This window comes from Ischnura elegans, chromosome 9 (assembly GCF_921293095.1).
Source record: "Ischnura elegans chromosome 9, ioIscEleg1.1, whole genome shotgun sequence".
Classification (NCBI taxonomy): domain Eukaryota; kingdom Metazoa; phylum Arthropoda; class Insecta; order Odonata; family Coenagrionidae; genus Ischnura; species Ischnura elegans.
The window spans coordinates 85,174,753-85,202,218 of record NC_060254.1 but is presented as its reverse complement, the minus strand read 5'-3'; the positions used below and the strand labels follow the sequence as shown (position 1 = coordinate 85,202,218).

Below are 27,466 nucleotides of genomic sequence, written 5' to 3'. Positions count from 1 at the left end.
ATTTTAAAAAATATTTCTTTTTTGTTTATGGCAAATTTAAACTTTTCCTAACGTAACCGGGCAAGCTGGGTCTGATGGACCCTTCACATACGCGATCAGTTGCACATTATTAGATGGTTAATATAAAAGGAATTATGTTGTCATTTTTCAAGTATTATTTGGGAATGTTCACATATACATCTAAATAACCCCTAATACAGTGGCGTTTGGCAGGAGGTGAGTGTTTACCAGTTATGCAACACGCTGCACTTACGGGATACTTACGAGCATATATATCCAGTTTGTGTTAGCTTCAATCACGAAGTTTATTTTTGCTATCAAGGCTGGAAAATGTAATTAGTGTAAATTACATAACTAGATTATATACGCAGAATGTTATTCTAGGTAGCATGGGTGGTAAGATGGGAGCAGATACCGGGGAAGGTGAAAAGGTAATATAGAGTAGGGTGGTCACTGGAGAATCACAGATGCATCACGGATGGAAAATCATGGTGAAGGATAGTGAGATGGGAGAAGAATGAACAATACGGAACAAACATCATCATCAGTATCCATAAATGAAGGATAGGGACAGTTTTTTCATTCTTTCGCTTATTGCTATTGTACCGTGGCGGTCGCTGAAGGGCATATGCTAACAGAAATTTTCCTTCAGTTGGGTTGAGTCACCGGGAAACCCCTAGAGAATGGTCACTGAAACGATCCAATTGTTTCCTAACACTGATCCAACGACATTAGGGGTAAAGGAAAGCATATGTCCTGCCATACTGAAAGCATGCAGATGATGTCGCTTCGAATTTGAACGTTCCTGTTCATTATCATTCTCCTAAAAATCCTCCACCGGTATTCCCAAACCCTAACGCACTGATGACAGTCCATCCTTCCCTGTTTTCTCCTTCTCCTCCACTCCCCGCAAATTTTTCCACCACCTTTCGCCTCTACATCCTCCATCCTTCATCCCCATATAAACTACGGCATGTATGGCAAAAGAGTAGTGTGCTAGCAAAGTGCTACTGAGCAACTTAGATGAAGGCATATAAGATTTTGCATATAAATGATTCCGAAAATATGGGCTTTTATACGGAACTACCGCCTCAATATGCAATTCTCTTTGGGTAGAAGTAGCACAGCCATCAGAGTGATGGCAAATATTTACAAGTTTCCTTCACGAAGACATCACATATCCAGGTAAGTTCTAATAGATGAGTACTAAGGAAGTAATTCGTTGTTTTATAGAAATTCAATGAAGTATCATATTTTTTCATAATTATTAGATCATAGCTAGACAAAAGCTTTTATCTCAAGATGGCATACAAAAACTGCTGAACATTGAAGAAACTAGTGACGATGATTTGTATTACCAGCCTATCGAAGAGGAGAGTTCCAATGAAGATAACATTGACATAAAGAGAATTGCCTGGTTTGGATTGCAGAGTTGTACAGCACCTCACTGAACCATATCAAAATACGAACAGAAATGAAACTAATGACAAAGAATTTCTCCGTTATAAAGTTTGCATAGAGCTTTATGAATCATGTTAGAACTATAGGAAAGTATAAACGATTTATTCCAGGAAATTTTCAAGCCAACAGAAGTGGTAAAGTCGTTTCTTCATTGTTTGGTTTCACCAAAAATTGTATGTTTGTGTAATTGCCCAAGATGAAAATTTGGCCGGTAGTTCTTCTATGAATCATGCATCATAATAAAATTATGGAAGCCGTCAATGCTAAACCTGAAATTATTAGTCACTACAACTGCACTAAAGGTGAAGAAGTCTATTTCCTTGACCAGTTGGTAATACGCACATGAGTAAAAGACGCACAATTAGTTGGCCTTTTGCGTTTTTCATGAGTGACTTAGACGTGAGTAGAGTAGCAGCGTATGTGGTGTGGTTGAATATTGATCTAAATTGAAATACTAGTAAACATTATTCAAGAAGACTATGAATTCAAACTGCATCCAATATTCTGGTTGAGGTCCACATTGAAAGACGATTCAACTTGGGTTTGCCTTGGAACACAGGCTAAGGACTTTTTGATGAAGGAACTTCTGAGTGAAGACATTCATCAAATTATAGAATAACAAAAAACTGAGGCAATTTATATGCCCATAGCAAAAATATTATGAACAAAAACAAATTTGTAACAACTGTGAGCATCGGTGTGCAATGAGCATAGTGACGTAAAACGTGCAAACAAAAGTGATAAAAGCTTTGAGGGGTAGCCTATCCTGTACTCGTTGATGAAATTTTGTTTTCTCCCCCAAACAATAAGTTTTGATGTTGTACAGTGTCTCGTTTCATAAGTAAATAATATTCAATTATGCCTTATGTTAATTGATTCTAAATTTTAATTATTTCCACCAGAGATCAATTTTATGAAGGATGAATCATATTTTTTTATATTTCAATATTTTGTTACTAATTTACATGTAAAATTTTCATTTATGAACATTAAAAAATATTTTGGAATCATTGATTTTGTATTGATGTGCACTATTTGACAAAAAACAATAATATTTATGCTAGCAGGTTAGCCCACTTGAGCAAAAAGAAAAAATTAATAAGGAGGGTCCATTGGGCCCTGCTTGCCCGGTTACGTTAGAAATTTGAGGTGCCCAGATAAGGGTTAATACCCTATCAAACGAAGGAAACTTCCGACTTTAGGCAATTTTAATAGGTGATTATTAAGAGATGTTTCCTTGAGCTCTGTGCCTCATGCATGCATTGGTAATCTCAGACGATGTAAAACTCCTGACAACTCCTGACTCGCATCTTGGTCCCTGTGACGTCATGTGGAGTAGCATCACATGGGCGCCAATCTGGCCTTTTTTAAATGAGATTCAAATTTACCACTGACATTCGTCTAAACTGGGATTTCTAAAACCAAATTATTTGTATATTATGAATACTTTAATGGTGCAAGGGCGTGTCCAGGATCAAAACTAGGGGGGGGGGGGGCAAGCCATGGTTGTTCAAGTTGTAGGTAAGATTTAAGCATGCATAAGGTGAATGAAATCAACATTTTAAGGAAACTGTAACAGCTCTTTGTTAGTTTTTAAAATTATATGCTTGAAAAAATATTATTTTCCTTAAAGAAATTTTACGATTTTTGCTTCTGGGGGAGGAGGGGAGAGCTGCCCCTCGCTGGGTAGTACGCGCATGTAACGGTGGTACCTAACGAATCGCAGTCAATGCCTTTCATTTTCTTTGATGAAGGAAACTATCCTATTGATTCCTTCAATGAAACAGACAAACAGGCGAAGCATGTTTATAAGAATCATATAAAAACCAGGGTTGGCTTGTGAAAAAAACGAAAATGTTTCGTTTCCTCCCATAGGGAAATGAAAATATGATGCCTAGGTTTAGTTTCGTTCCCGTACGAAATTAAAATCACCTAGGAGTTAAGTTTCGACCCGGGATGAAACTTTACTCCTACCCACACAGCACATCTTTGCCAGAGGACGTCCGCTGCGCGTCCGTCGCGTCCTCTCAGTGTCCGCGGATTTTCAGGACAGCCAAAGGACATCCGCCGGCTGTCCTGGCCATCTGTCCGCACACTGTCCTATCTCGGATGTCCAGCGGACGTCCAGCTAGTGTCCCATTATGCAGGGTTTGGGAGTTTTGGTTTCCTCTTAAAACACTCACCTCCTCAAGGAGGAGGTGAGTGTTTTAAGAGGAAAAAGGATCCTCATCCGAGTAGGGAGTATAGGAGAAGGGAGAAAGAAAAAAAACTCTCTCTCGTTTCTGAAGCCAGAATACTTCCTCCCGATCGAGGAAGAGGAAATTTTTCGTGGAGGAAGAGATATTTTGAGGATTATTTTAGGTAACCAAATGTAATCCTCTTGTTGGAGTGTGGACTCTGGGAGGAAATTATAAACTATTTAACGAAAAAAAAAATTTGACATTTTTACCGCTTCTATAGTTTAAGAACTACAAATGTACGCTATTTTTAAGTTTTATATTGTTTATAACAATTAATTAAGTTTAAACAAAGTTAGCAACAATTTAAGTAACATTTACGAGCGTTAAAAATTTCTACATGCCTTACGGGTTAAACAACAACAATTGAACGAACTTATGACTCTCTATATTATTTATAACAATTTTTAAAGTTTAAACAAATTTAGCAACTTTCAAAAAATTAAAAATTTCCGCATGTTGTACGATTGAGAAGCGTTGGATGAACAATAAACCCGTACTCTTTCATGATTATAAAAATTACTTAAATTTAAACAAATTTAGCAACTTTTACAAAAATTAACAACAGGAATAATGGAATTTATCGATTTTTACTGAAATTTTATATTATGTACCAATGTCCTGCGGACGTCGCGTAGCCGTCTCGGGGACATTCCATTCCTACAGGTTAAATGAACTCTTTCAACTTATTGATTAATTAATATTTACTCTCTAGGGATTAAAAAATCTCAGAGGCGATTGATTGGAAAGTATTTTAATGAAACATATAACGCTTTAAATTTATTTTAATTTTTAATGGTAAGAATTCTCCTAAAATTATCACGGCATCGATGGCCTCATTCCCAGATTAGACATTGTAATTGTCCAATTTAAGGATAGGCAATAGAAGGTAAGTACTGCCGTACCTTTACTTTATATTGAAATTCTAGTTTTTTTGGTGGCGAACGAATTTTGAATCTACCGCTACTCCGCGATACAGGAAGGTGTTCTCCCATGGTTCTCCACATTCCTCCGTTCCTCCTTTCCAACAGAGGAACCGGAACGGAATACTGGAGACAGCATGGTGGTTTGGCGGTTACAAAGACGCAGCTGAATTCCAAGTAAGTTTGATGTGACATCTAAATAATTTTTCTTGGCGTTCACTGGCGGCAGTATAGTGTTTCCGCATGCTCCTTATATTTCTTATAACTCAGCCTGTAACATCTCGAGGAAAAATATGGCTCTGCTTGGAACAACATGACCGTCTGGGTAAAACCGTTACTTGGCAACTAAAGGTAGCGTCTTTTTCCGTTGTTCATGGTGAAATTTTCGCTTTTGTTCCTTGTTTACATGATATAATGTAAAGTGGAAGTTCTTGTACTATAGTCTCTGTACGCGAGAACGTATAGGAAATAATGTAAGTGCTAGCGTATAAAATAGAACCTGTTGTTTTGATAACGTAGGCTACGGCTGAATTTGTTTTGAAGTCCAAACGGTCCGTTTGGTTCCGTTCCTAAATCAAATCAAGTAGGGTTCTTGGCAATAAATATAACTAGGAATTGTATTTACGTTTAACCGGGGGATTTTGCAACACGCATGTATGATTAATAGGTTTCACGTAAATTATTAATTCTTTGAAATCGGACTACACCGTGTGATTTCTTTCGATATGTATATTCACGCACGCATCGAAAAAGAACATTAATGTTATGATAGGATAACCACCAATGTTTAGCCTTTTTACAAAAAGTTTTTATACTCTTTATCTGTTTGATGGAACTAGGTTAATAATTAAAAATTTTAGGTCCTAAATAAATAAATGATCTATTATGTCAGTAAAGATAAGGCTTAGGGATTAAAAAATTACAATGCCGACGTAACTTTATTGCGTTTAATATATTTTTTCTGCCAAACTTTGCTAACCTACTAAACTATAAACTAATTTAACTACAAACTAAGTAACTGTGCTATTAGTCATCCATGCATTTAATTTAGTGGAAACTATAGGACGACTGTAAGAAACTCGGGATGAATCTAAACAAGGTCTAATTGTAAGTGATATATTATGTAAACAAACCTTACGGCTATGTTTCATGGTTCATTTATTTGCTCAAACTGCTGCATGAAATCTTATACCCAGAAAATAGAACTTGTGCATCTTTTCGTACAGCCATCGGTACACATTTTGGTGTAGAGTATCGTGAACCTGATATATTTACCTGGAGGCATTTACTGACTATAGCTTTCATGTAGTGGAGTTGAATAAAAATAGCTTATCTGTATTTTTATTTAGTTCCTATCTCTATTTATAAGTTTGTACGTCTCTCTTCTTATAATTGTCTGTATACTTATTTGTCTTCATTCTTTACAGATGTTGCACTGAACCAGGACGATACAGCCACCAATTCTAGTGTGGAAGTTACAGTGAAGAGCTGGCTGGAACATGCTAAAGCAAGGCATGAGAGAGAGGTGTAAGTATTCGTTTGATTATTATATAGGTTTGGGCAAGGAGGAATAATTTTGGTCTGGATACTTTTTTGGCAAGTTGCTCCTGTTAAGGGAGCTCATATAAAGTAAATTTAAATAATTATTAAACATCTTGTAATACAAGGTTCACCCTTCCATGCTAAAGGTAGAGAAAATAGTATTGTTATGTATTATTTTCAGATGCAGATTCCACTACCAAGTAATTCAAACATTTGAAAAAATTTTTGTTCTGCATATGGGAGGTATAATTACCAAAAACATGGTTGAAAAGGATCTCATGCTCTATAAAAGTTCGATGTATAACACCTGTAGAACTTAAGAATGGGATAACTTATTCAACAGGGATGGTAGTTGCACAGTACTACAGAAGCTACTATTTTCTAGTAGCTCTAGCTAACTAAGGTGTTTTGAAGTAGGTGTTATTGTAGGAGCTATAGAAATTTCAGTAGCTCACAGCAGGCCTTAGCTGCTATTCCCCTGTTATGTCTCTGTCGAAATGTGAATATTGCCAGTGAGCTAGGTTGTCACTTTTGCCTCGATACCAGACTACATTAGAAGATCTATTTTAATTATTAAGATTGGAAGAATTCGGAGATCTAAATCATGGAATTGCCTTAACTACAGCAAGTTTTTCAAAGTTTCTATTTTTTTAAGTTGCATCTCGGCCAATGCAGCTAAGTGGTTTGTGTGCCAAATCAGTGTGGCTGTTTTCACACTAATCCCAAGAGATCTAGTCCACTTAAACTTCCTCCTTTAAATTTTCTAGTTTCCTTTACTCCTATATCATATTCAGCTCTTCTGCATTAGTCTTCCTTAGCTCCAGCTTTTGTAACACTTTTCTTTACCTCCACAATTCACTCTAGTGTAGTCATAATCTTCAAGCAGAGACCAATTGTTCAGAAATATTATCCTCCATTTGAATGCTTTTTCCAATATCTTTTTCGAGACCTCTACTTAGCTGTCTGGCAAGGATGGATCAAAGAATTTTTTGCTAGATGGTGCACCAGGGTCTAACAGGCAAACAGTCTTCTCATATTTGGGATTAAAATCTAGTGCAACAATTGTTCTATGAAAAATGTTCTTAATCATAATATATACATTACTAACATATTAATATTTTTACTCAAAATCTTTTCTTATTTAAGAACAAGAAAAAGTCAAAGAAAAGTTTGTAAAATGTATTCAGCCTGTAATGGACAGGTTTCCTAATTTTGAAACCTTAAGAATGTTAAACACGTGACTAATAAGACTGTAGCGTCCTGTCTTATGTTATCTGCTTGTTACTTACAAGATACAATTTCTTGCTACAATGAAATGTTTATATACTTCATTATTACAGGAGCAGTGCAGGAGAGCATGACCGCTGAAAAAGATGTGGAGATTGCCATCCAAAACTGGCTAAGGCACGCCAAGGAGCGGTTGCAGGGGAAGAAGAAAATTAAATAATATGTATGTAGTTTCTTGCATTGTATTATTTTAAGAAGCCAAATAAATATTGTGCATGGAATTGATGCCTTATTTATTTAAATTCTTGTCTGGACCTATTATTTATTTGTATCGAACAAAATGCAATCCTAACCTAAACGTGTCCTGAAGGTGTCCGGAGCGGACACTTTCAGGACGTCCGTAGGCCACCTTTTTTACTGACATGCGGACTTGCAGCGGACATACTTTGGCATGAATTCGCACGTCCGTAGGACGTCCATAGGCCACTTGGCGGACAATCACCGGATGTCCGAAAGGTGTCCGTGTGCTGTGTGGGTAGGAACGAAACTACATTAAACGAAACTCCGCTGCTCACATATAAGTTTCGATCCCAGAAGTTGAGTGGAGGGGGATAAGAGGGAATAGTTTCGACCCATTTCACGACAGCATATAGAGAGGTTAAAGCATTGAACTTAAAAATCGAATGGCCAGTTTGCGTTCACCGTTCTCCTATATGTGGTGAAAATATGAGTGTCCCATGTATCTAATGGCGGTAGGCCGAACCCGCCGAACCTCTACTTCATTCAACCGTGGTTCGTATTCGTTGAGTGGGTCGAAACTAACGGTGAAGGACGTGGTCCCTCTGGTGCGAATAATCTGTTTTTTGTTTCGTCCCTGAGGTTTAGTTTAGTTTCGAGACTATTTTACTGGTTTTGACTTTTGTTTAGTTTCAATTGCCATCCCTGAAAGAAACGCGAAATTTTCCGTCCACTTTTTATGAGTTGTGACGTCATTATAATGCCGGTTTTCGTCCCCAGAGAACCGCTTGTAATGAAAGGAATCTCTCTTATACTGAAAGGAAGCGGCAAAGAATCTCGCGAGGCGATGCGAGGAGATAAATGAATGTGATGAATACTTCGAAGAAGTATCATGAGCGCATTACGTCATCGGCTCATCCGCTATAGAATTAATTGTCGTAGATTTTCGCCGCGAATAGCTCGAGAAGTTGGCGGTGGATCGAGAAACGGAAAAGCATGGGTTTCTTTATCTTTTAAGCTCTATTGCAATCGATAATGAAAAATTTGTGACACTTTGGTTAGCTCGAGGTTTTCCGGCCCGCAAGCCGAAATTTTTTGAAAAATGACGTGCCTGGAAATACATTTTATATCATTTTGGCACTTAAAATTAAATTTGGGTTTCACTCTTAGTTCCACGGGAAATCATCACAACAGGGAAAAAATTAGTATACCTACTGTTTGTTAATTTCACTGAGGCTTTTGGGGGGATCTATCCCCCACACCCGTCATAGTTTTGCCACTGACGTATATATTAAGAAATTGAGTCTCATAAGGTAATGGGTTAAAATATAAACTCTTACCTTTGTCCTTTTTTGAGTTTATTTTGTGGCTGTCCCCCTCCTATCGTCAGAAATGGTCCTTGTTGCAATGATGTGATGATTTTACTAATGCAAGTGGAAAACCCATTTATACATGCATGCATTTGGTTTTCGGGCATCCATTCATAACGTTATAATTAAGTCCTACAAATAGCATTGGCAATGATTTTTCATGTTTCTTGGTAAAAAATATATTTTTTCTCCTAATTCATTCTCTCTAATTATACTGAAAATGATTGATGCGTCGCTGATCAGCCAGAATTCCGTCGGCTTGTGCAGTGGAATTAGCCAAATATAAAGTCTTGGAAGGATCTCTTGTCACTGCAAGAACGTACTATTCGCACCTTTCAGTATCACATGAGATGGTATTCATATAATAAATAGTGGTTTACAGTTTTTCATAAACTTAGGGGCATAACAAAAGGAGTGAGTTACATTCAGGATTTATCTCCATCAAATATGACAGATTTTAGAATTTTTATCATTATCTAATTTAGTCTTGGGCCAATATCTGATACCAACTGTTCAGAGAATCTTATCAGCGGCTATTTGAGCATCTGATAACCTTATGGATGCAGTGAAAATGATTTTGACGATGGATGTGACTTATTATTTCGCCTCTTGGTTCTTAGTACAATGCTATTTATTCGTTAACACCAATTTTGGGTAAGCGCCATCTGATTCATTGCAATTTCTGTTGAACTCGACTGTATATACTCCAGAGCAATTCGCTTTTGGAGGGCAGGAGACTCTCACATTTGTAGCATTATAGTTTACCACTGGACAGAGCGAGTGAAAAGAAATAATAAGCGGTGATGTTTTCTTTCTTTTCCGGTCGATTACGCTTGAAAAAGTGCATTGTATTCTGTTATTATAAAATATATTTAAAAATTTAGCAACTCTTCAGAACAAAACATGTACAAATTATGAAGAAGTTGAGGTAGTTTCGCTGCGGATCGCCCAATATTCGCATCGTCAAATACATTCGCATTAACTTATTTCACGAGTTAATCGTAATTACCGGACGGTTCGTAATATATCTCATTAGTTTTTGTGGTAATTTTAATAGTGGTATCCTATTTATGGGAGTTATTTCGTATCAGGTGATTTAAAAGACGGTGCATGAAGGTTTTATATCTTAGTACCCCAGTTGTAAGAGATTATCTCAAAGCATTGTTCAACAATCCAAATGCCGTGTTCTCTCCATCAGGTTTCTTTCGACCATTAATCGAACCGTTTCGCTCAGTACGAATACTTTTATTAGTTTTTTTTAAAATTAGAGACGGATATTTGCGAAAAATTTAGAACTCTAATAGCTATTGTTGACTCAACGACGAAATACAGTGTATGAATGTCGAAATTCAGCCGTACAATGTGCATTGTGTACATGATTCGACTTTCTCTCTAATTACAAAGTGAAATCAAGCCAGGTCAGGTATTGAGCCTTATTTTTAAGTGCCCATGCTAAAAATTACTCATCTACCCTTTCCATAGAGTGACGGCCAATATTCAATCGGTTTCTTATCTTGGTATTCAGTCAAAAATCGTCGCAATGGTAAAAAATTTATTATGTTAAAAATAAGTTAGCAATTCGTAACACTGTAGAAAAATTCTTAAAATATTTGAGAATTATTTGTAAAAGAGATCAATTTTTCAGTTCATGTTTCGGGCCCTCTTGAACTCAGTAAAGTCTCAGTCACTCAGCAGCATTTCCTCTCCACGTTTTCTCCTGTAAGGAGTATGTTCTCTATCACCTTGCCGGATGGATTATTTTCAAAGTCTTCAATGATAATTTGGAAGAGTTTTCCTGTGAGGAAAGAAAGAGACAATGAAAACAAAGTTGATCAATAATTTAAAAATGCATATTCTAATGCTTGAAGTTACCTATGTTTTTTCCCGTGTGGCTGGATGTTTCTATGTATTTCGCATTGATTTCTGAAAAATAATTGAAAAGACCATTAATTAGTTTGGATTATTGGAGTGTGCGTGCATGAGAGTCATGCGGCTTAAATTCTAGTCGTAGTTATCTACGCTAGGAACCGAATTGGGGGGCTGAGTATTTGCCAATTACCCCCATAGTGGGTGTTATCCGAAAGGGGAATTTGCTCACAGTAAAGTAAGTATTACTGACTGTGTGTCGCCTGCATTGTGTCTTCATGAAGACAGAGGACTGCGGTATTTCAGACTCATGCTACGTCTAGAGTTCATCTCGAGAAGACGCGCGCTGAAGAATCGGGCACACTAAAACATTTATTTCCGGCGTTCAATCCGAAAGGAATGTACTCTCTCTATCAATATATCGATGATGTTTCGTGGATATGAATCGAAATATGTCTGCATATATATATGCATCAGAATAGCAGCTAATCGCGATTATTGAATGGAGGAAAGTAGTCGATAGAATAGGCGTCATTGATAACAAAAATCGTAAATTTTGTGGATGCTTGGTGCAATTTATTGATTTTTTTGAAGTACCCCGAGAGCAGGTTATAACGCACAACGGCTTATATATAGGGGGTTCACACAGCTAACCATACACTATCACAAACACCTATGCCCTGGTTGGAAGTAACCTAACCAGTCGGGACTCGAACCCTCGACCTCTGGTTTAGCAGGCGAGGACTTAGGCCGCCGCAGGTCGGCAATAATGATTTATTAAATGCAGCGATTTATCAAAATGATCTAGGAGGTTCCTGCCAGAAGAATTACTGTTGTAAAACGCATCGATTGAAACAATATTCCAACAAGAAGCAATCGTCGCCGATAGTTCGATTACTTATTATGCTTGATTACTGGCCGGGTTTGGAACGACTTCAAATGGGTCAATTATTAATCTTAATCGTGGTGGTTGATGGAAAGGACATTTTCAAATCGTGTAAAATTTTGGGAAAAGCTCACCTTTGGCGAATAACGTTACTCTTTGTGCCTCTTGCTGTCTTTGCTTCGCATTCAAGAGGTCTAGCTTCGTACCGCACAAATATATTTTACATGCCTGTGAAAAGTAAATTTAATTAGTGAAAGTCATTAGTGAGGGATACAAAAGTCCAGGCTTAAATCGAGTACCTCCTCCTTCGCTTGTAGCTCGCTCATCCAGGATTTGGCTTTCTCCCAAGATTCTTCGCTAGATAAATCAAAACATACTATAGCCGCACTGGCTCCACGATAAAATAGTCTTATCATTGAATCAAATCTGAGAAGAAATATCGTACTGATGAAATTGACTGGAAGTGATGAAAATGAATTGAAAAGTTAAGTAGGGCAGAAAAAAGATACCTTTCATGACCTGCCGTGTCCCAAAGTCCTAGCACGTACTTATTGCCTGTCGATGAAATAAGCGTTTTTCTCGCGAAGTCAGCTCCAACAGTCTGAAAAAAGATATTTACTTTATAATAGTTTCTTCATTCTCGCGAATTGAGAATATGAAAGCCCCCTCAAGAAAATAACGAGGTGGTCAGTCAGTGAAAGATGTACTAAGTGCAAAATATATAATTTTTATGCTATGATGATGAAAGGAGAATGTAGCTCGGAAACATGTTATCATGAAGAATTGTTTCAAGCACTCAAAGTTGCTGAGAGCATGGCTGCAGTCCTCAGAGTATGCGGTGGATGGGAATTTGACGAAGTGTTGCCTACGGTGAGAGAAATAACGACCTGGATTTTTAGCGGCTGATTGAAAAGAGCGAAATGAGAGTTCTTTAAAATCGTTTCAGGCTTTGCGTGGTGGAAATACAATACATCCGTGATAAAATGTAAAATATAAACAGCAAATGGTAATTTCCACACTTAAATATATAACTCCCCTACCAACCATGGTTCCGACACTCTTATGTCATTTTCAAGGTGAAAATGGCAATAAAAATGACATTGAGTGTCGAAACCATGGCCGGTAGTGGAGTTATACATTAATGTGTGGACTAGCAGTGCCCACCTGCGTGCTCTGCACCCAGGTTACCCTTGCTGAGCTACTGGTTGTTACCCTGTTGCTTGTCATGGCCCAGTCGCGTGAATCATGGGCCGATTGCGAGTAATAGTCACGGGGGCTTAGGGGACATGGAATTAATTGTGGCATTCCAGTGCCTAGCTTTGCTGGAGTTTTGAAAAGGGAACCGCTGCAGGGGGAAGATAGAAATTAATTGTGGCTTGCCACTGTTTGTCTCCCGTTTAATGGGCTGGCTGTTTTTGGTCCGTTTTTGATCGTTGTTGCACTTAACGCAATGTCGAGCTAAAGCGCTGGGACCAAGTCTAAAACGTGTGCGCAGAGATTCTGCGCACCAAAACCCATCCCTTTAGCACTTGATATGGCTCAGATAAACCTTAAAGTGTGACTGTGCAAAATGCAGACTGACTGACTCGCTAGAGACTTAATATCTTCATAGAAATTGGCATTGATTGTTTATATATTATCATGAGCGTTCTTTATTTAATTCTATGTTTATGGTACCGAAAAATTGTCTCATGTGAGCCGCGATAGTAGGTGAGTTGCTGAGAATTATTTGACAAACGCAGAAAAATTTCAGCCGAAAAGTTGATTCCGAAATTGTACTTTTACAAATGTTCCTAATCAAAATAAAAAAAAGTTAAATAAAAAAAGGTCTGATGTTTCTCTGCGCAACATCAGACCTTTTTTGATTTATTTTACTCATAGTGCTAATTTAAGCAGTTTCACCGCTGAAAAATTCTAATAAGCGTCATTATCTTATAATTGTGGTAGAAAATATTCCAATATCGCTGAATGATTAATAATTAGGATTCTTGATACCTTTGTGGCAAGCGAGTCGAAAACTTCAGAGACGAATGCTGTTTATGGGTGTAAGACGTAACATCTCAGTTGGGATACTAGGTTCAAGTGAAACATTACCTTCATAGAAACTAATAAATTTAACTTCATGGAATAGTACTATCATTGCTGTCTTGTGCTATCTATTGGAGGTATTAAGTAGTGAGATATACTTTTGTTAAGCTGGTGGTAACTCACAGAGCTCTAAAAAAAGTGTGACGTACTTACCGGTAAATCATGTCCACCTCTGCTGTCGTGGACAAATCTTTCAAATAAACTTGTCTTTCCAGCGCCTGAACTTCCCAGAAGTACCACTTTCAGGCCTATTGCAGTCATGTCAAATGGGTTAGATCTATGCTCACGTTTCCCACATAAATATCATGTATTTTTTCTCTTCGGCACTTGACCGTTTAGGTACTAAATCTGTTGAAATAATGACAAAAGAAACTCAATTTTGATATAACCGATTAGAATGTTTGGGGAAACGCTACTTTACATTTTTCTGTTTGGCAGATTACAACGCTCAACTTTGGCGCATTCTTCTCCATGGCAGTAAAAATGGAAGATGGTGGTTAAGAAAGGAGAATTTTGAAGAATAAATGGTGTAACGGAAGGAAGTTTGAAATCAAGTGGATTGATTGTATACCCAAAATAAAGATGTCTAGGAGAGAAAAATAGCTCCCAAGAGTTTCGAAGAAAAAGAGAGAAATCATATCGGAGCTTGTTTTAAACTTTTTCGAGGGATATTATCCGAATTCGTCAATTAAGCTTAAATATGATACCAATCGAGCAAAAATTTTCTTCAATCGAAAATTAAGGTTTCCAGCTTATTTTGATGGAAAATAGTTGTCCTAAATGCGAGAAGACCTTAGTAATTCTGCATTTATTTGTAGCAAACACGAATTGGGCTTTTTAAGCCGTATGCCATTATGAGGTTATTAATCCTGCTCAAACCTGTCCAGTAGGGCGGATCGCAAAAATCGATTTTTTTCAAATCCATCTGGCCCAATGAAAAAAAGTTGTGGGACCGATCAAAAATAAGGCCTGAAAAATTTGAGACCTGTACGTGAACCCCTGACCCTCGCTCAAATGCAATTTAGGGGGGGAGGGTCAAAATTCGAATAATATAAAATTTTATGGTCATTCCCTATAGATTTTGCCGAGTTACTGCCCTTTTCAGGACAAATATTTCGTGCATTTTGACGTATCTGCCACCGTGTAGCCACAAAATGCCTAATTTGAGTCCGCGTCCGCGAAGAAAATATTCCAACGCCCACGCAGCGTCGCGGATACCAGAGCCGCAGGCCGATCCCTTCCCCTCCACGCTCGCTTCTCCCCCTCCCACGCCTCTAACACAGCAAAATTCATCCCGCGCATGCTGCTAGGAGGTCGTTTATCTTTGATAATATAAATCAGAAGAAGGTAGAAGGTAAAAAGCGATGCGTAGTGAGACGACTTGTCCCTTATTTGGCGCCTCGTCGGCGTTAAACAAATCGATGTTACCAACTTTTAGAGAAGTGATGAAATAAATTTAGATCTGCGCACGTAGAAAAGGAGACTACGATCTTGAAGACGCCTCTCGATTGGCTATGAAGGTTTGTGAACTTAGTTTATGCATTTCTATTCCGGTATTGTCCTACAGCTGTGACTAAATGGATGAATAAGGGTGAAGGCCGCCGGCGTACCCTCCCCGCTCCCCTCTCGAACGCTCCAGATGCAACAAAATTCACACCAAGTGCGTCTTTCTTCGTTAGTATTACTAATATTTGATGTATCAGCATCATCCAGTGAGGAACAATCACGAAGGAATTACTCAATTACCTGCTTTCCATTCTGTATTTCTTATGTTAGTGTCATTCCTCGTCTTTTGCTGCTGTCAACAAAGTTTTGGTAAATTCTTTCGTGAATCTCTCGTCCGTATGTATAATAAAAGGAATATTGAAATTTAAATTTGAACTTTCATCAATAGATTTTTAAATTCCACAGCGCTAAGCTCAGATATAGCCGAAGGAACCGGAGTCTCTCTCCAATACATCATCAGCCTTTATGTCGATATTAAAATCCAGCAATTAAAAAAATCTCGGATTGGTCGCCAAACGCATCCTTGCAGAAACGCAAATTGAGTCCCTACATTACCCTCCCAACGTTTATGTCGCAAATCCAAGTCATCATAGTGCAATTAGCAAAAAGACCACTGTAAGCGATGAAATACGATTTGATGCTTCCCCGGCGAATGATGTGGGTAAACTCTTTCGGGGTTCAACAAAATTTATCCCTTAGGATGAGCCCTCAGTCGGAGCTTGAAATGTTGGCCATTATGGAAAAATTAACCCGGTGAGAATTCCGAGAAGAGTTTACCCACACTGCAAGGGATGTTGGAATTATGCTTATAGCAAAGGGATGATGCCTCCTTTTTGGGCGGTATTTGCTTGGTACCATCATAATCAAATCCTTTTTAATTCTGTGTATCTAATTTTCACTCGGAAAGGAATCGATAATCGCACATTTTATAACTTTTGCCAATCCTCCAACGGGGGAGGCAAACCTCAAAAAAAGGACCCTGTTTCTTCAACTAACACCACAGATTCCCCTCTAAACTTGTATTGATAAGTCCTCTTTCCTTTTTTCATCAGACAAGAGTTTTTATTCCAATAAAATAAGGCCCTTTGATGACACCTCTCTTTTCTTATTCACAGTAATTAGCATCTTTTTCAGTCTACGTAAGTAATTCTGGTACACTAGCTTTGATATATCTTACGAAGTTATGACTTTTGCGTCAGCTAAAGTTACGGGAACGATCATTGCTGTTGCTTGGTTCTTGCATATACCTCTATCATAGTTGGCAGACGCATTTTCCCCGAAGATGATCCAATTTGAGGTTATAGTCCTTAATGTTTATTTCATGAGGAAAATAGAGATACAAATCGGCTAATTTCTCGCCAGTTTAATTTTCTTCGGATGAATTGATGAAGAAAATTTTTGATACTATTGTCTCGTCCAAGAATTGACGATGATGACTCAACGTTCTCCTTTGACTCCCTTTTTTCCTCAGTTGTCGAGTTTCTTTAGGGTTCAATCCAGCAGCCATCATCTTTCGTTTCGTCCGCTGGTATCTCAATATACTTATTCATTAGGGGGAACCTCATGCTTCTTCTTGCACTTACACGCAAAAGTATCGCATGACTTAAAATGTTCCCTCAAAAGTGCTTGAGTTTTGTACTTCAACAAAAACCCTACTTTTGACCTATTCGCATTTTCCGTAAGTTTTAGTACTTCCTGTGGTACCGCTTAATCCATTTAGTCACATTCATAATGGAAGAAAAGCGCGTCACCATAGTTCGCACACCTTCATAGCCTCTCGAGAGGCGTCTTCAAGATCGTAGTCTCCTTTTCTACGTGCGCAGATCTAAATTTATTTCATCACTTCTCTAAAAGTTGGTAACATCGATTTGTTTAACGCCGACGAGGCGCCAAATAAGGGACAAGTCGTCTCACTACGCATCGCTTTTTACCTTCTACCTTCTTCTGATTTATATTATCAAAGATAAACCAGAGTCCTCTGGATGGCAGTTCTCTACACTACTCCCTCATAGGGTCGAGTCGTTCCATACACTTCCACTATGGGAATTGAGACGTCCGCCATTTTAGTTCTTCCGTCTCTATAGAGTCTTATGGGGGAAAGTGATATAATGCCAGTTTTTTCATAAATACGCGATTCCTGTCGCATTTTCGGTAATTATAAATTGTAATATATTCAGTCTTGAGGTACTAGGAACACTTTACTATCAATTTGTAAATTATAAATCGTGAAAAATAACAAATATTCGCGCTTCAGTTAAGTTTTGATTCTTTTCACAGGACGTTTTTCTAGATATGAAACTCTCATATTTATGTCTGAAACAGGGTAAATTATTTCCAAAACTACTATTACTGCTCTCAGGGCTACTATATAGCGATTTTTTCTCGTCAAAGGAATAATTTCAGATTTTGAAAAGTCCAATATCAGCTGAGAGAGAATTGTTATCTTCTGATCGGAAGAGATGTCGCATGTAATATCCGAGTAAACTTCCATGAAAACAGCGCGATGGATATTATACGAGGAATTTGAGGACAAGTCTGGTCAATTTTTAGTGCCGACAAATCGGAAATATTATCCTACCCCAAAATTAGACAAGAAAAACTACAGAAGTCACAAGCTGACATGCAATTTTTGTACTTTTCACGAGAGTTGCAGATCATAAAAGATATCATCAAAGGAGGTATATAAAGGAAAAAATCACATTTTTCCAAAGTATATAATGTACACACACCAGAAATGTTACATTTTAAGATTTCCAGAATGATTTAACAATTTCATTGAAACTAAGATTATTTACATAATGCAAAATAAACAAAATAAATAAATCTGAAGTGCACATGATGTAACATTTCTATTAAAATGGATTCAAATTAGTAGGAGAGAATGATGTACAGGTGATGACAGCTGCCACACATCTTGCATTATTCTCAATTTTGCTATCTTCCTTTACCACCAATGACATTGACTACTCGAGTATATGAACCTGGGGCGGAATTCTGTACACGGATACCGACGATCGTCGGTGTCGGTAGCTACCGACGATCGTCGGTAGCACCGATAGAAATGTGATTCACAAAGCGCCGCTACCGACAGATTGTCGGTGCAACCGACAAATTCGTGACGTAATGCTTTTGTCGGTACGAAAGTGGAACCCGCACGCGAGGCTAGGCGCCTCGACCAATCATATTTCTCCTTTATTTGCATTAAACAAATGAGGCTCCGAAAACGCCATTTGTTATTCGTCAGCCCGCGAAGAAGTTAAAAAGAGTTGATCACTGCTTTGTGAGATATTTACGATATTTAATCACTCTGCGAACACAATTTCTTACTCCCGTTGGTGCGATGTGGCTTGTATTCCGAGATTTTGCTGTATTTACCATCGGATTTTTTCTAGCCCAAGTAAAAAAGCCTTTATATTCAAGGATTCAACGGTCGTTGATAGAAGAAGACCGGCAACATTTGGTGCTCAATGTATTGGAATTTCAAGTATAATTGTCTTGAAGAGGACTTTGTCTGCTACATAATTGTTCACCTACGCTTATTATAATCGTATTCTTGCGATTAGCAGTGACGAAATTATTTTTATTAGTATTGTAACAATGCACCTTCATCTTGAGCCACGGCTTGTTTACATCGTTTGCCTCATTGTTCGCCGTAAGTCCGATACTTCCACGAGGGTAATTATTTAATTAGAAAACATTTTCGTCGCTTGAATTCAAATTTTGGGCTATTTAAAATACATTCGTTGAGAAAAACACCGAGATTCCGCGGATGTTACGGAAGGTATCATCAGTATCATCTCGTCAAGTGTTGTGATTGTGAACTTGAGTGACATACTTTACGCTATCTATTTGGAAGTGTTAACTTTTGCATTTTGATACCATTTGTGTGTTATTTCAAACTTTGCGTTGATATGACTTTGACTAAATATGCTTGATCAGTGTTAATTTGTGATATACCGTTGGAAGTATGAAGGTTTTCTCGTGTTGAAATGAAATTTTTGTAGTTTTATGATGAATAATTCATTAAATGTTTCCTTGTTTCGTGCAATCATTATTTTTATTTGCCCCTTTCTACCGATGGAATACACGGTACGTACCTACTCAGTGCTCTTATAGTAATAATGAAAATCTATCTTGAAGTCCCGTACGGTGTTTGGTTAGTATGTTGAAGTAAATTCATAATTAATTTAACGGGAAGTTTTGTGCACCGGTAACGACGTCAAAGAGTGAGAGGAGTTAAGTGATGCCATTTATATTCTTCTAAAATATAGTAGCAATATGCTTTTTCTATTTCGTCGTTGCTGTATGATGCTCTCAAGAGTATTTACGAAGGTAGGAGTGTTATTTTCATTAATAACCCCATTCTCAGACACTCACATAGGGTATTGAAGTTAATATAAAAGTGAACGAAATGTCCACGTATATATTTCATTGAAAGTGCATCAATAGGCATTCGTTTTTATTGAAAATATAAATTAATTTCGGATCCAAACTTTACGAATCAACAATAGATACCTATCGTGTCTTGTTGTGAGTAATTTAAAAGCAAAGCAATACGTTACATACTTAAAATTACGGAATATTTATAATATAAAATACCTAACGCTATTCGAACGCATAATGTAATATACGTGTAACATTGGTTAAGTTAAATACTGCTCCCACTATGTAAATTTTACGTTTCAAGTGTTTAATCAATCATTTTTATTATAAATAAAATACAATTAGAGCGCTTCCACGGATCTAGCGTCGTAGATTATGATTTAAAATCGTCAGCTTAGGCCGAAAAGTGTAAACAAAAGTCCGCCATGTTGCTAAAAATTTGTCGGTAGGTCCTACCGAGCGTTTTGAAATCGTCGGTATGTACCGACGGGTTTACCGACAACTGTCGGTGGGATAACGACAATCGTCGGTAAAACGTGTCTCCTGAATCGCTCGTACCGAGACTTATCGGTAGGACCGGCTTACCGACACCGACAATCGTCGGTACGGTGTACAGAATTCCGCCTCTGTAATTAAAAATATAAATAAAATTTCGTTAATTATACCAAAAGCATTAATTCACAAGTAATTTTAAAGAACAGCATCTCAGTGATACATCAAATTCTCACAATCAACAGTCATGATAAAGTTCTATAATGTGTAAATGTTTATTAAACATGCAATCACTTGTTTCTATATCATAATTCATGGTTTGAGCAATAGGAAATTAATAAATTAAATTTCAATTGGCAGACAGCTTTCGGGAAATTTATTCTATTACCAAGATGGCAATCTTCCTGTCAGCATACAAAATTATAAAAAGGAATAATATGACATTAACATTCCACAACACTGTTACTCAGTGGCATATCTACGGGGGGAGGAAGGGAAAGATCCCTCCCCAAAGCCTCAGAGAAATAAAAAAATTATTTATAATTATTTTATATATTGAACTGCATCGACTAAAAGTTAAATCTTTAGTGCCAAAATGATTTCAAATGTATTTCCAGGAATGTTATTCTTCAAAAATTTTCTTGGACTGATTCGTTGTCTGATGGGGGGGTGGGTGCCACCCCAGGCCATCCTATCCTTCCCAAAGCATATTCCTAGTTACGCCATTGCCATTACTCCTTGACACAAATATTTCAACATTTATCAGATCATCTAAAAATATTATCAAATTGAAGACATACAGTCATATTAAACTACTCCATTGCCTAATCTCGACCATCGTATGCTCTCCCCCTTTAAAAAATATTTACATTTTAAAACATTCCAAACAGCGGAATAGGTTCATAGATTTCACATTTAATAGGTATTCTCAAACGTATCCCATATTTTAACCCCAGAATACTGTTTAGCAAAGAATTCATGTCAATGGTGAAGGTACCCCCCAATTAATGACCCTCATTATAACGATGAACACCATTTACCTATCTCCATTAACACCATCATGGAATGTGTCATACAGTTTCCTCCGGTATTACATCCATTATAATAACATTCAGACCAGGATTAAGTAGTCAATAGTTATGGAAAAAAATTGACTGTATAAGAGGAATCTCAGAATAGTAGTGAATTTATGCACAGCAAGACCAAACTTGCTTATCAAAAGAGACACTAGTAATTATGAAGAACAGATTTCAACCCCAGAAAACTGTTCAGTGAAGGGTTCAAGTCAATGTTCATGGTACCCTCAAATCAATGAGATGAACAACATTTACACTCTCCATTAACACCGTCATGGAATATATATTCCTTTAAGTACAACATATAATGTAGTAATTTGCCAAAAGGATTAAGCAATCCACACTTCTGGAAAGAAACTAACTTAAAAGGAGGAATCTTTGAATTGCAGTGCATTAATGCACAAAAAAACTAAACTTACCCATCAAAAGAAGTATTCTCAATTATGAAGAAGAGACTTGGCACTAGAAAAAGCTTTGAAAGCAACTGAAGCTATACCAAGAAGGGCAAGTATCGAAGGAAAAATAAATATATTGGCCTATGCTGCTGATGTAGCCTTAAAAGCCTATAGTAAAAGTAACCTCAAATCAGTAGCCCAAGTAGAATAGTAATAAAAGTAGGATTACAGGTAATTGAAGATAAAACTAAATATATGAAAATTGGAAGAGTGGCAGAGCCTAACATTTCTCTGCTGGTATTTGGTAGTCACCATTAACTGCCAAAATGAAATAGATGAAGAGATACAAATGGGGATAAATTAAGCTAATAGATGCTACTGGAGCCTATCAAAATTATCGTAGATTCAACTTCTTAATATACCAACTCCAGGTATATATCAACTCAAGATAGATAAAAATTAGAATGTATACTATCATAATACAGCAAGTGCTCTTAAATGAGGCTGAGGTAAAGACCCTAACACAGCAGCCTTAGAAGAAGTAAATAACTGTTGGAAATTAAATATCGAGAAGGATATATGGTCCAACGTTTGACGAAGGGGTTTGGAGAATACTGAAAAACATAGAGCAGGAAACTTCATAAAACAAGATATTGTCACTGTGATCAGAAGTAGGAGAATTGCATGGATTGGTCATGTAAGAAGAAGTGAGGAGTGTGGAGAGGTCAACCAGAGGGAAGACACCCACAAGAAAGACCAAGACTAAGATGCAATGACCCAGTGTTTGAGGGCATGGGATGAGTTGGGGAAAAGGTTGACATTATGGAGGACAGAGGAGTCTGAAGAGACAACTTGTTGGTGAAGCCAAATATCGACTTGGATTTGAGTATGGAATCATATTACTTGCAATATTTAATTTGATTAAACATGTTTTTGGCTTGAATTCCCCCTCTCTAAGAACGACTGTTGCACTTATTTATAATTTGATTTCAGCATTAATCTCATGAATATAATAACATTTCATACATACTAATTTCCTCTGCAAAAATAAGGGGGTACTTCGTAACTGGAACTTTAAAACTTGACTGAAGGATAAAAAGCAGTGGCTTCATAGTATGTGGTTTACAATATCATTGATTAAAAAATTCAACCATGTTGCAATGACCTATTGCAAAATTATTTTAACCATATGCTGAAGTAGAAAATTGAAAGTAAGAATTACAACTCTACAGCATGCTTAAAACACTCTGTTGTACTTCAACCATACAGTATAGTAGGCCCTTATAATGTAATCTACTGAAGACAAAATGATTCTTCGGTGTTCTATACAACAAATACGAGAACTAAACAAGAAACCCAAAAATTACATTTAAATATGAATTATCTTCTGCATGTTTATCGATGAAGCCATAATATCTTTCGAAAAGAATGATGCCAATCATAAAATGATAAAAATTCAGCCAATCAGTGATGCATAAAAAAAGTAAAGCTTATACTACAATTAAAGTTAAGTTCGAACTCAAAGAGAACCAATGTGTCTAATATTTATATGCCACTTTCATTATGAGGTTTTTGGCTTTTACTTTGCAGTGCACCATTTTCCTGTAGGAACTCAACAAATACCTTTAACATCAAATTACCTTCAACAAATATATTCAAAGCTACAGACACTAACCTCAACCCTTAAGAAACAAATAAATAGCAATGTGGTTCCCTATTCATACATACTGGTGAGAAAGGGTAGTTGAACGTTCAATGTCAGGGTATTTCGTGTAAAATGTAGAACTTGCCCAATCAGTAATTTTAGCATCGTGCACTAGTTCTTCCTATGTTGCTCCCTCGCCAAATGACACCCTTGGAACCTGCTTGAACAGCAGCAGCAACATGCAAGTGATAATGCAAATCAAATTTATTAATTTATTGCAATGGTAAACATTACTAATCACTAGAATATAGAATCAACGCAAAAGGAAATGGCAGAAAGTCCCCCTACGGCTTAGGATAAACACCATAAATGGATTTAGGAGTACAATATCCTAGGTTTATCGCAACATATCACTAAGAAATGCATTTAAAGAAGTTTTTATTGCAACAGAAATCATGATATCTCCAAGATATCATTAAAACCGTATTATTTTCACACAATACCGCATCAGGTCTTGAATAAGTTATATCTACACATTAACAATAAGCTTCCACTCCACTCTTAATAATCACTATTTATATAAGATTTATAAAAGCACAATTAAACGCACAGGCTTAATAAAAGTAAATATAAAAGTAAAACAATAAGTTCTAGAGAAATGTACATGAATAATATACACACTGACAATAACGCATTGAAATTGAAATGGTGTACGAAGAAATAATCAAAAACTCCTAGTTATCCATAGCCATATTTTTTTAATAACTCTCAATAATTAGGCATGAATGGTACCGTCCTCTTTGATAATCACTGAAGCCATTTCAGAAAAACCTAATTAATTATATATTTCCATATTTTACAATTAGTTACTAAGCTCGAATACGTACCACAAGTAAATATTCGGCCAAAGATGTTGAAACTTCAAGTACACAGGAGCAGACAGCAGTATAAGCACTGGGCCACGACAAAAGTTCGGTGTTGATGTATTTTTCCGTTTTAACCAGCCCTAGGAATGTAATCCTCTTCAAACAAAACTGGAATTAAAAATTCGGAAATAGTCAAGGAAAAGATTAGTCGCAAAAGCGACTCGTCGAGATTTTAATTGCATCCTAAAATTAAGCATTCACACTACTTCGAAATATAATAGTCATTCTTCTCATGAACAACACACAAATAAAGCAATGAAAAGCGGAGTTTCGCCCACTAATATGTATCCGGATATGCAGATTCTAGTCAAAAACGTAATTGTCTTTATTGTTGTAAATGACCGTAAGATTACCTAATACCGGCATTGACAAAAACAAATATTTTTATTGAATACAAAACTAGCAGCACTAATAGTTATTGTTACACTTTCTGGTACGTAGTAAAGAACTAAGTCAATCATCTCTGCAACCCAGACTAAATATTATATTTTAGTCACAAAATTTCACATATTCTATTGATGAATAGAAAACATACAAGCACAAAAACACTCGTCAAGAACCTCGCCGGATTATCTGAACCGGAATACATATTTTTTTAAATTACTACTTATACACAGTTCAAACCTAATAATTGGAATATGTGGATCAGCACTATTAAAAATTTAAGGTAATAGTATTAAAGGAACCATTATGTGTAGAAAAACTTACCTCACGTAGGCGGGAAGACGTTGTTTGGTGTCACTTGTCCCTTCGGCATATTTGAAGCCATTTCGCTCTTCTCTCAATATTTTGAGGGAAAATAAAATTTTTAAACACGTCCTTGGTGCTAATGTATCAATTAGGAGCCGAACTACAACTTATTGTGCCGTATTTCTACTACAAATAACGGAAAATCTTGCCGAGCAACTGCCGGCCACATTCACTTTCATAACGTAAACAACGAGTGCAGAGAACAAAGATGGTAGGATGCGACGACTCAACTTTGTAGTGTATTATCAACAATCCAGAGGACTCTGAGATAAACGACCTCCTAGCAGCATGCGCGGGATGAATTTTGCTGTGTTAGAGGCGTGGGAGGGGGAGAAGCGAGCGTGGAGGGGAAGGGATCGGCCTGCGGCTCTGGTATCCGCGACGCTGCGTGGGCGTTGGAATATTTTCTTCGCGGACGCGGACTCAAATTAGGCATTTTGTGGCTACACGGTGGCAGATACGTCAAAATGCACGAAATATTTGTCCTGAAAAGGGCAGTAACTCGGCAAAATCTATAGGGAATGACCATAAAATTTTATATTATTCGAATTTTGACCCTCCCCCCCTAAATTGCATTTGAGCGAGGGTCAGGGGTTCACGTACAGGTCTCAAATTTTTCAGGCCTTATTTTTGATCGGTCCCACAACTTTTTTTCATTGGGCCAGATGGATTTGAAAAAAATCGATTTTTGCGATCCGCCCTACTGTCCAGACCTTATGATGACATCTGGTTTCGAAACCCGGTTATTCATCACTGCTAATTAATCTTTAATTAAGTGGTACGTTTGGTGTTAGTCTCAATATTTGCGACCGTTATACGATAGCATATTTTTCACCCAAACTGCGTTCGTTCCACAAGAAAATCAGTCATTTTACCCAGATGGAATACATTTTAAAATATCTCTTTATCTGTCATTTTCAAATTTCTTAATGTCACACATCTTTTAATAAATTTTGGATAAGAAAATCAAAGGGAGCCGCTTGTGTCGTGAATTTTTCTATCACATCTTTTGTTACTTAAGCAAGTAAGTTCGGGTTCGGTTCTCCTTGAATTGAGATCGAGCACGACCAGTAACGGATGCAGAAAAAACCCAAGGGGGAGGCGCAATAGATATTTTGAGCTACCTATACTTATATCGTAATGAAAAATAGTCAAGTTACATGCAAAATTTAAGATAGTTTTATTTTAACTGATTTTACGCATATATAAGACTATGCTATCTATGGTGTAGGAAAGTTACAATTGTGGTACAATGTTCGGCAATGCGGGCATCACCGCAAGGGAGGGGGGTGCGCCCCCTCCGCCCCCATATGTATCCGCCACTGAGCACGATTGAGCCTCACGTGTTATTGTCAATGTCTTGGAGTAAATGTTATTGTAGAATCCATTTACTTGGTACCTAATTAAGCAAAACTCACCTCCAGATATTTTGAGCTCATAGTACATGTCTTGGTTTGATTACACTTTTTTCGAGACGAACTGCTGCTCTAGTCTTATCGACAGCTTCTGTTAATAATAAAGTTCCTCCGAATTTACTCTCGCCGAAGATACTGCCTACCTGCCTGAGGTGACCGATGCGGATAGAAAATAAGATCCTGAGTGGTGCAATTTCAAAAACTTACCCGATTGAAGCCTTCAGCTCTCGGTTGGAAGAGCCTGTGTACTTGCTCTGTCATTGAAATTTCTTTAGTACTGTTGATAAATGTAGTTTAGAATCCTCAATTTACCGGGTGAGGCTTGGCAGCCTTGTGTGAATCTTTCTGCTAGCAGGGTGAATCTTTCTGTGTACCCGATGTCATTATCTGTAGCCACACTTGTGCTCTTGGCTCGACTTTGAAAGATATGACCGATATGATTAGAAAGCTTTTCGAGATTACATACCTTTGAGTTGGAAGTAGCGCCACTGTGGAAATATTATCTACTAGCCAACGCGGTGACTTGATTTTCGTTGTTGGCGCCTAAGTTAAAATATCGGAAGCGCTTGTATACTTCGTGATCGGCAGCTGTCAGCTCACTTATTTTTTTACCACTTGTTTCTCGATTTTTGTTGTAAGTTGGATTCTGGGAAGAAAATCTACCGGTAAATTTTTCGGCATAATTTTGAGCATTATCTAATTTGATGAAAACCTAATTTTTTTTTACTCGTCCATTGCGGTGACGTAAAAGCGCTTTAACATCATCTATGCTCAGCTATGAAAACCTCATTTTTGTACTCCTCCATTTCGGTGACGTATAAGCGCTTGAACATCATCTATGTTCAGCAATTTAAGAAGTTAGCGGATGGTGTTTCTATTTCGATATGAAGTCAATTCGCCTCGTAGCTGACAACTTTTTTTACTGGAGACAGTTTTCAATGTCACGTTTTCATTCTCAGTCGCCTCTTCAAAACCATCACGCAGATTTACGTGTACTTGGAAAGATGGAGTTGATATTCTCAAACAGTGGCGCCGACTCCA

General features: G+C 37.3%; 1 protein-coding gene and 1 long non-coding RNA gene across 5 annotated transcripts; both read right to left on the bottom strand.

The window, feature by feature from the left end:
- Positions 1-10,535: 10,535 nt before the first annotated feature.
- On the bottom strand, positions 10,536-27,407 carry LOC124165952 (ras-related protein Rab-24-like). Of its 4 annotated transcripts, none has more exons than XM_046543498.1 (8): positions 26,633-27,400; positions 26,429-26,516; positions 13,991-14,185; positions 12,259-12,350; positions 12,049-12,175; positions 11,884-11,977; positions 10,870-10,920; positions 10,536-10,792 (listed from the first exon to the last, which is right to left on the bottom strand). In XM_046543498.1, exons 3-8 carry the CDS (start codon positions 14,096-14,098, stop codon positions 10,686-10,688), a joined length of 579 nt encoding a protein of 192 aa, XP_046399454.1. In that variant the 5' UTR covers positions 14,099-14,185; positions 26,429-26,516; positions 26,633-27,400; the 3' UTR covers positions 10,536-10,685. The 4 variants fall into 4 exon arrangements, with proteins under 4 accessions (XP_046399454.1, XP_046399455.1, XP_046399453.1 ...); XM_046543499.1 differs by having other exon boundaries at positions 26,429-26,572; positions 26,738-27,400; XM_046543497.1 differs by lacking the exon at positions 26,429-26,516.
- LOC124165953 lies at positions 18,270-24,288 on the bottom strand. The gene is made up of 3 exons (XR_006866364.1): positions 24,222-24,288; positions 23,418-23,551; positions 18,270-18,324 (listed from the first exon to the last, which is right to left on the bottom strand). It is a non-coding gene; the product is annotated as an uncharacterized LOC124165953 (long non-coding RNA).
- Positions 27,408-27,466: the final 59 nt, after the last annotated feature.

Excerpts from the sequence above, each read along its gene's own strand:
- LOC124165952 (XM_046543498.1), bottom strand. The coding sequence starts at position 14,098 with ATGACTGCAATAGGCCTGAAAGTGGTACTTCTGGGAAGTTCAGGCGCT. Across the intron at positions 12,351-13,990 it reads GAGGTGGACATGATTTACCG|ACTGTTGGAGCTGACTTCGC; the intron begins GTAAGTACGTCA and ends ATCTTTTTTCAG. Across the intron at positions 10,793-10,869 it reads CCACACGGGAAAAAACATAG|GAAAACTCTTCCAAATTATC; the intron begins GTAACTTCAAGC and ends CTTTCCTCACAG.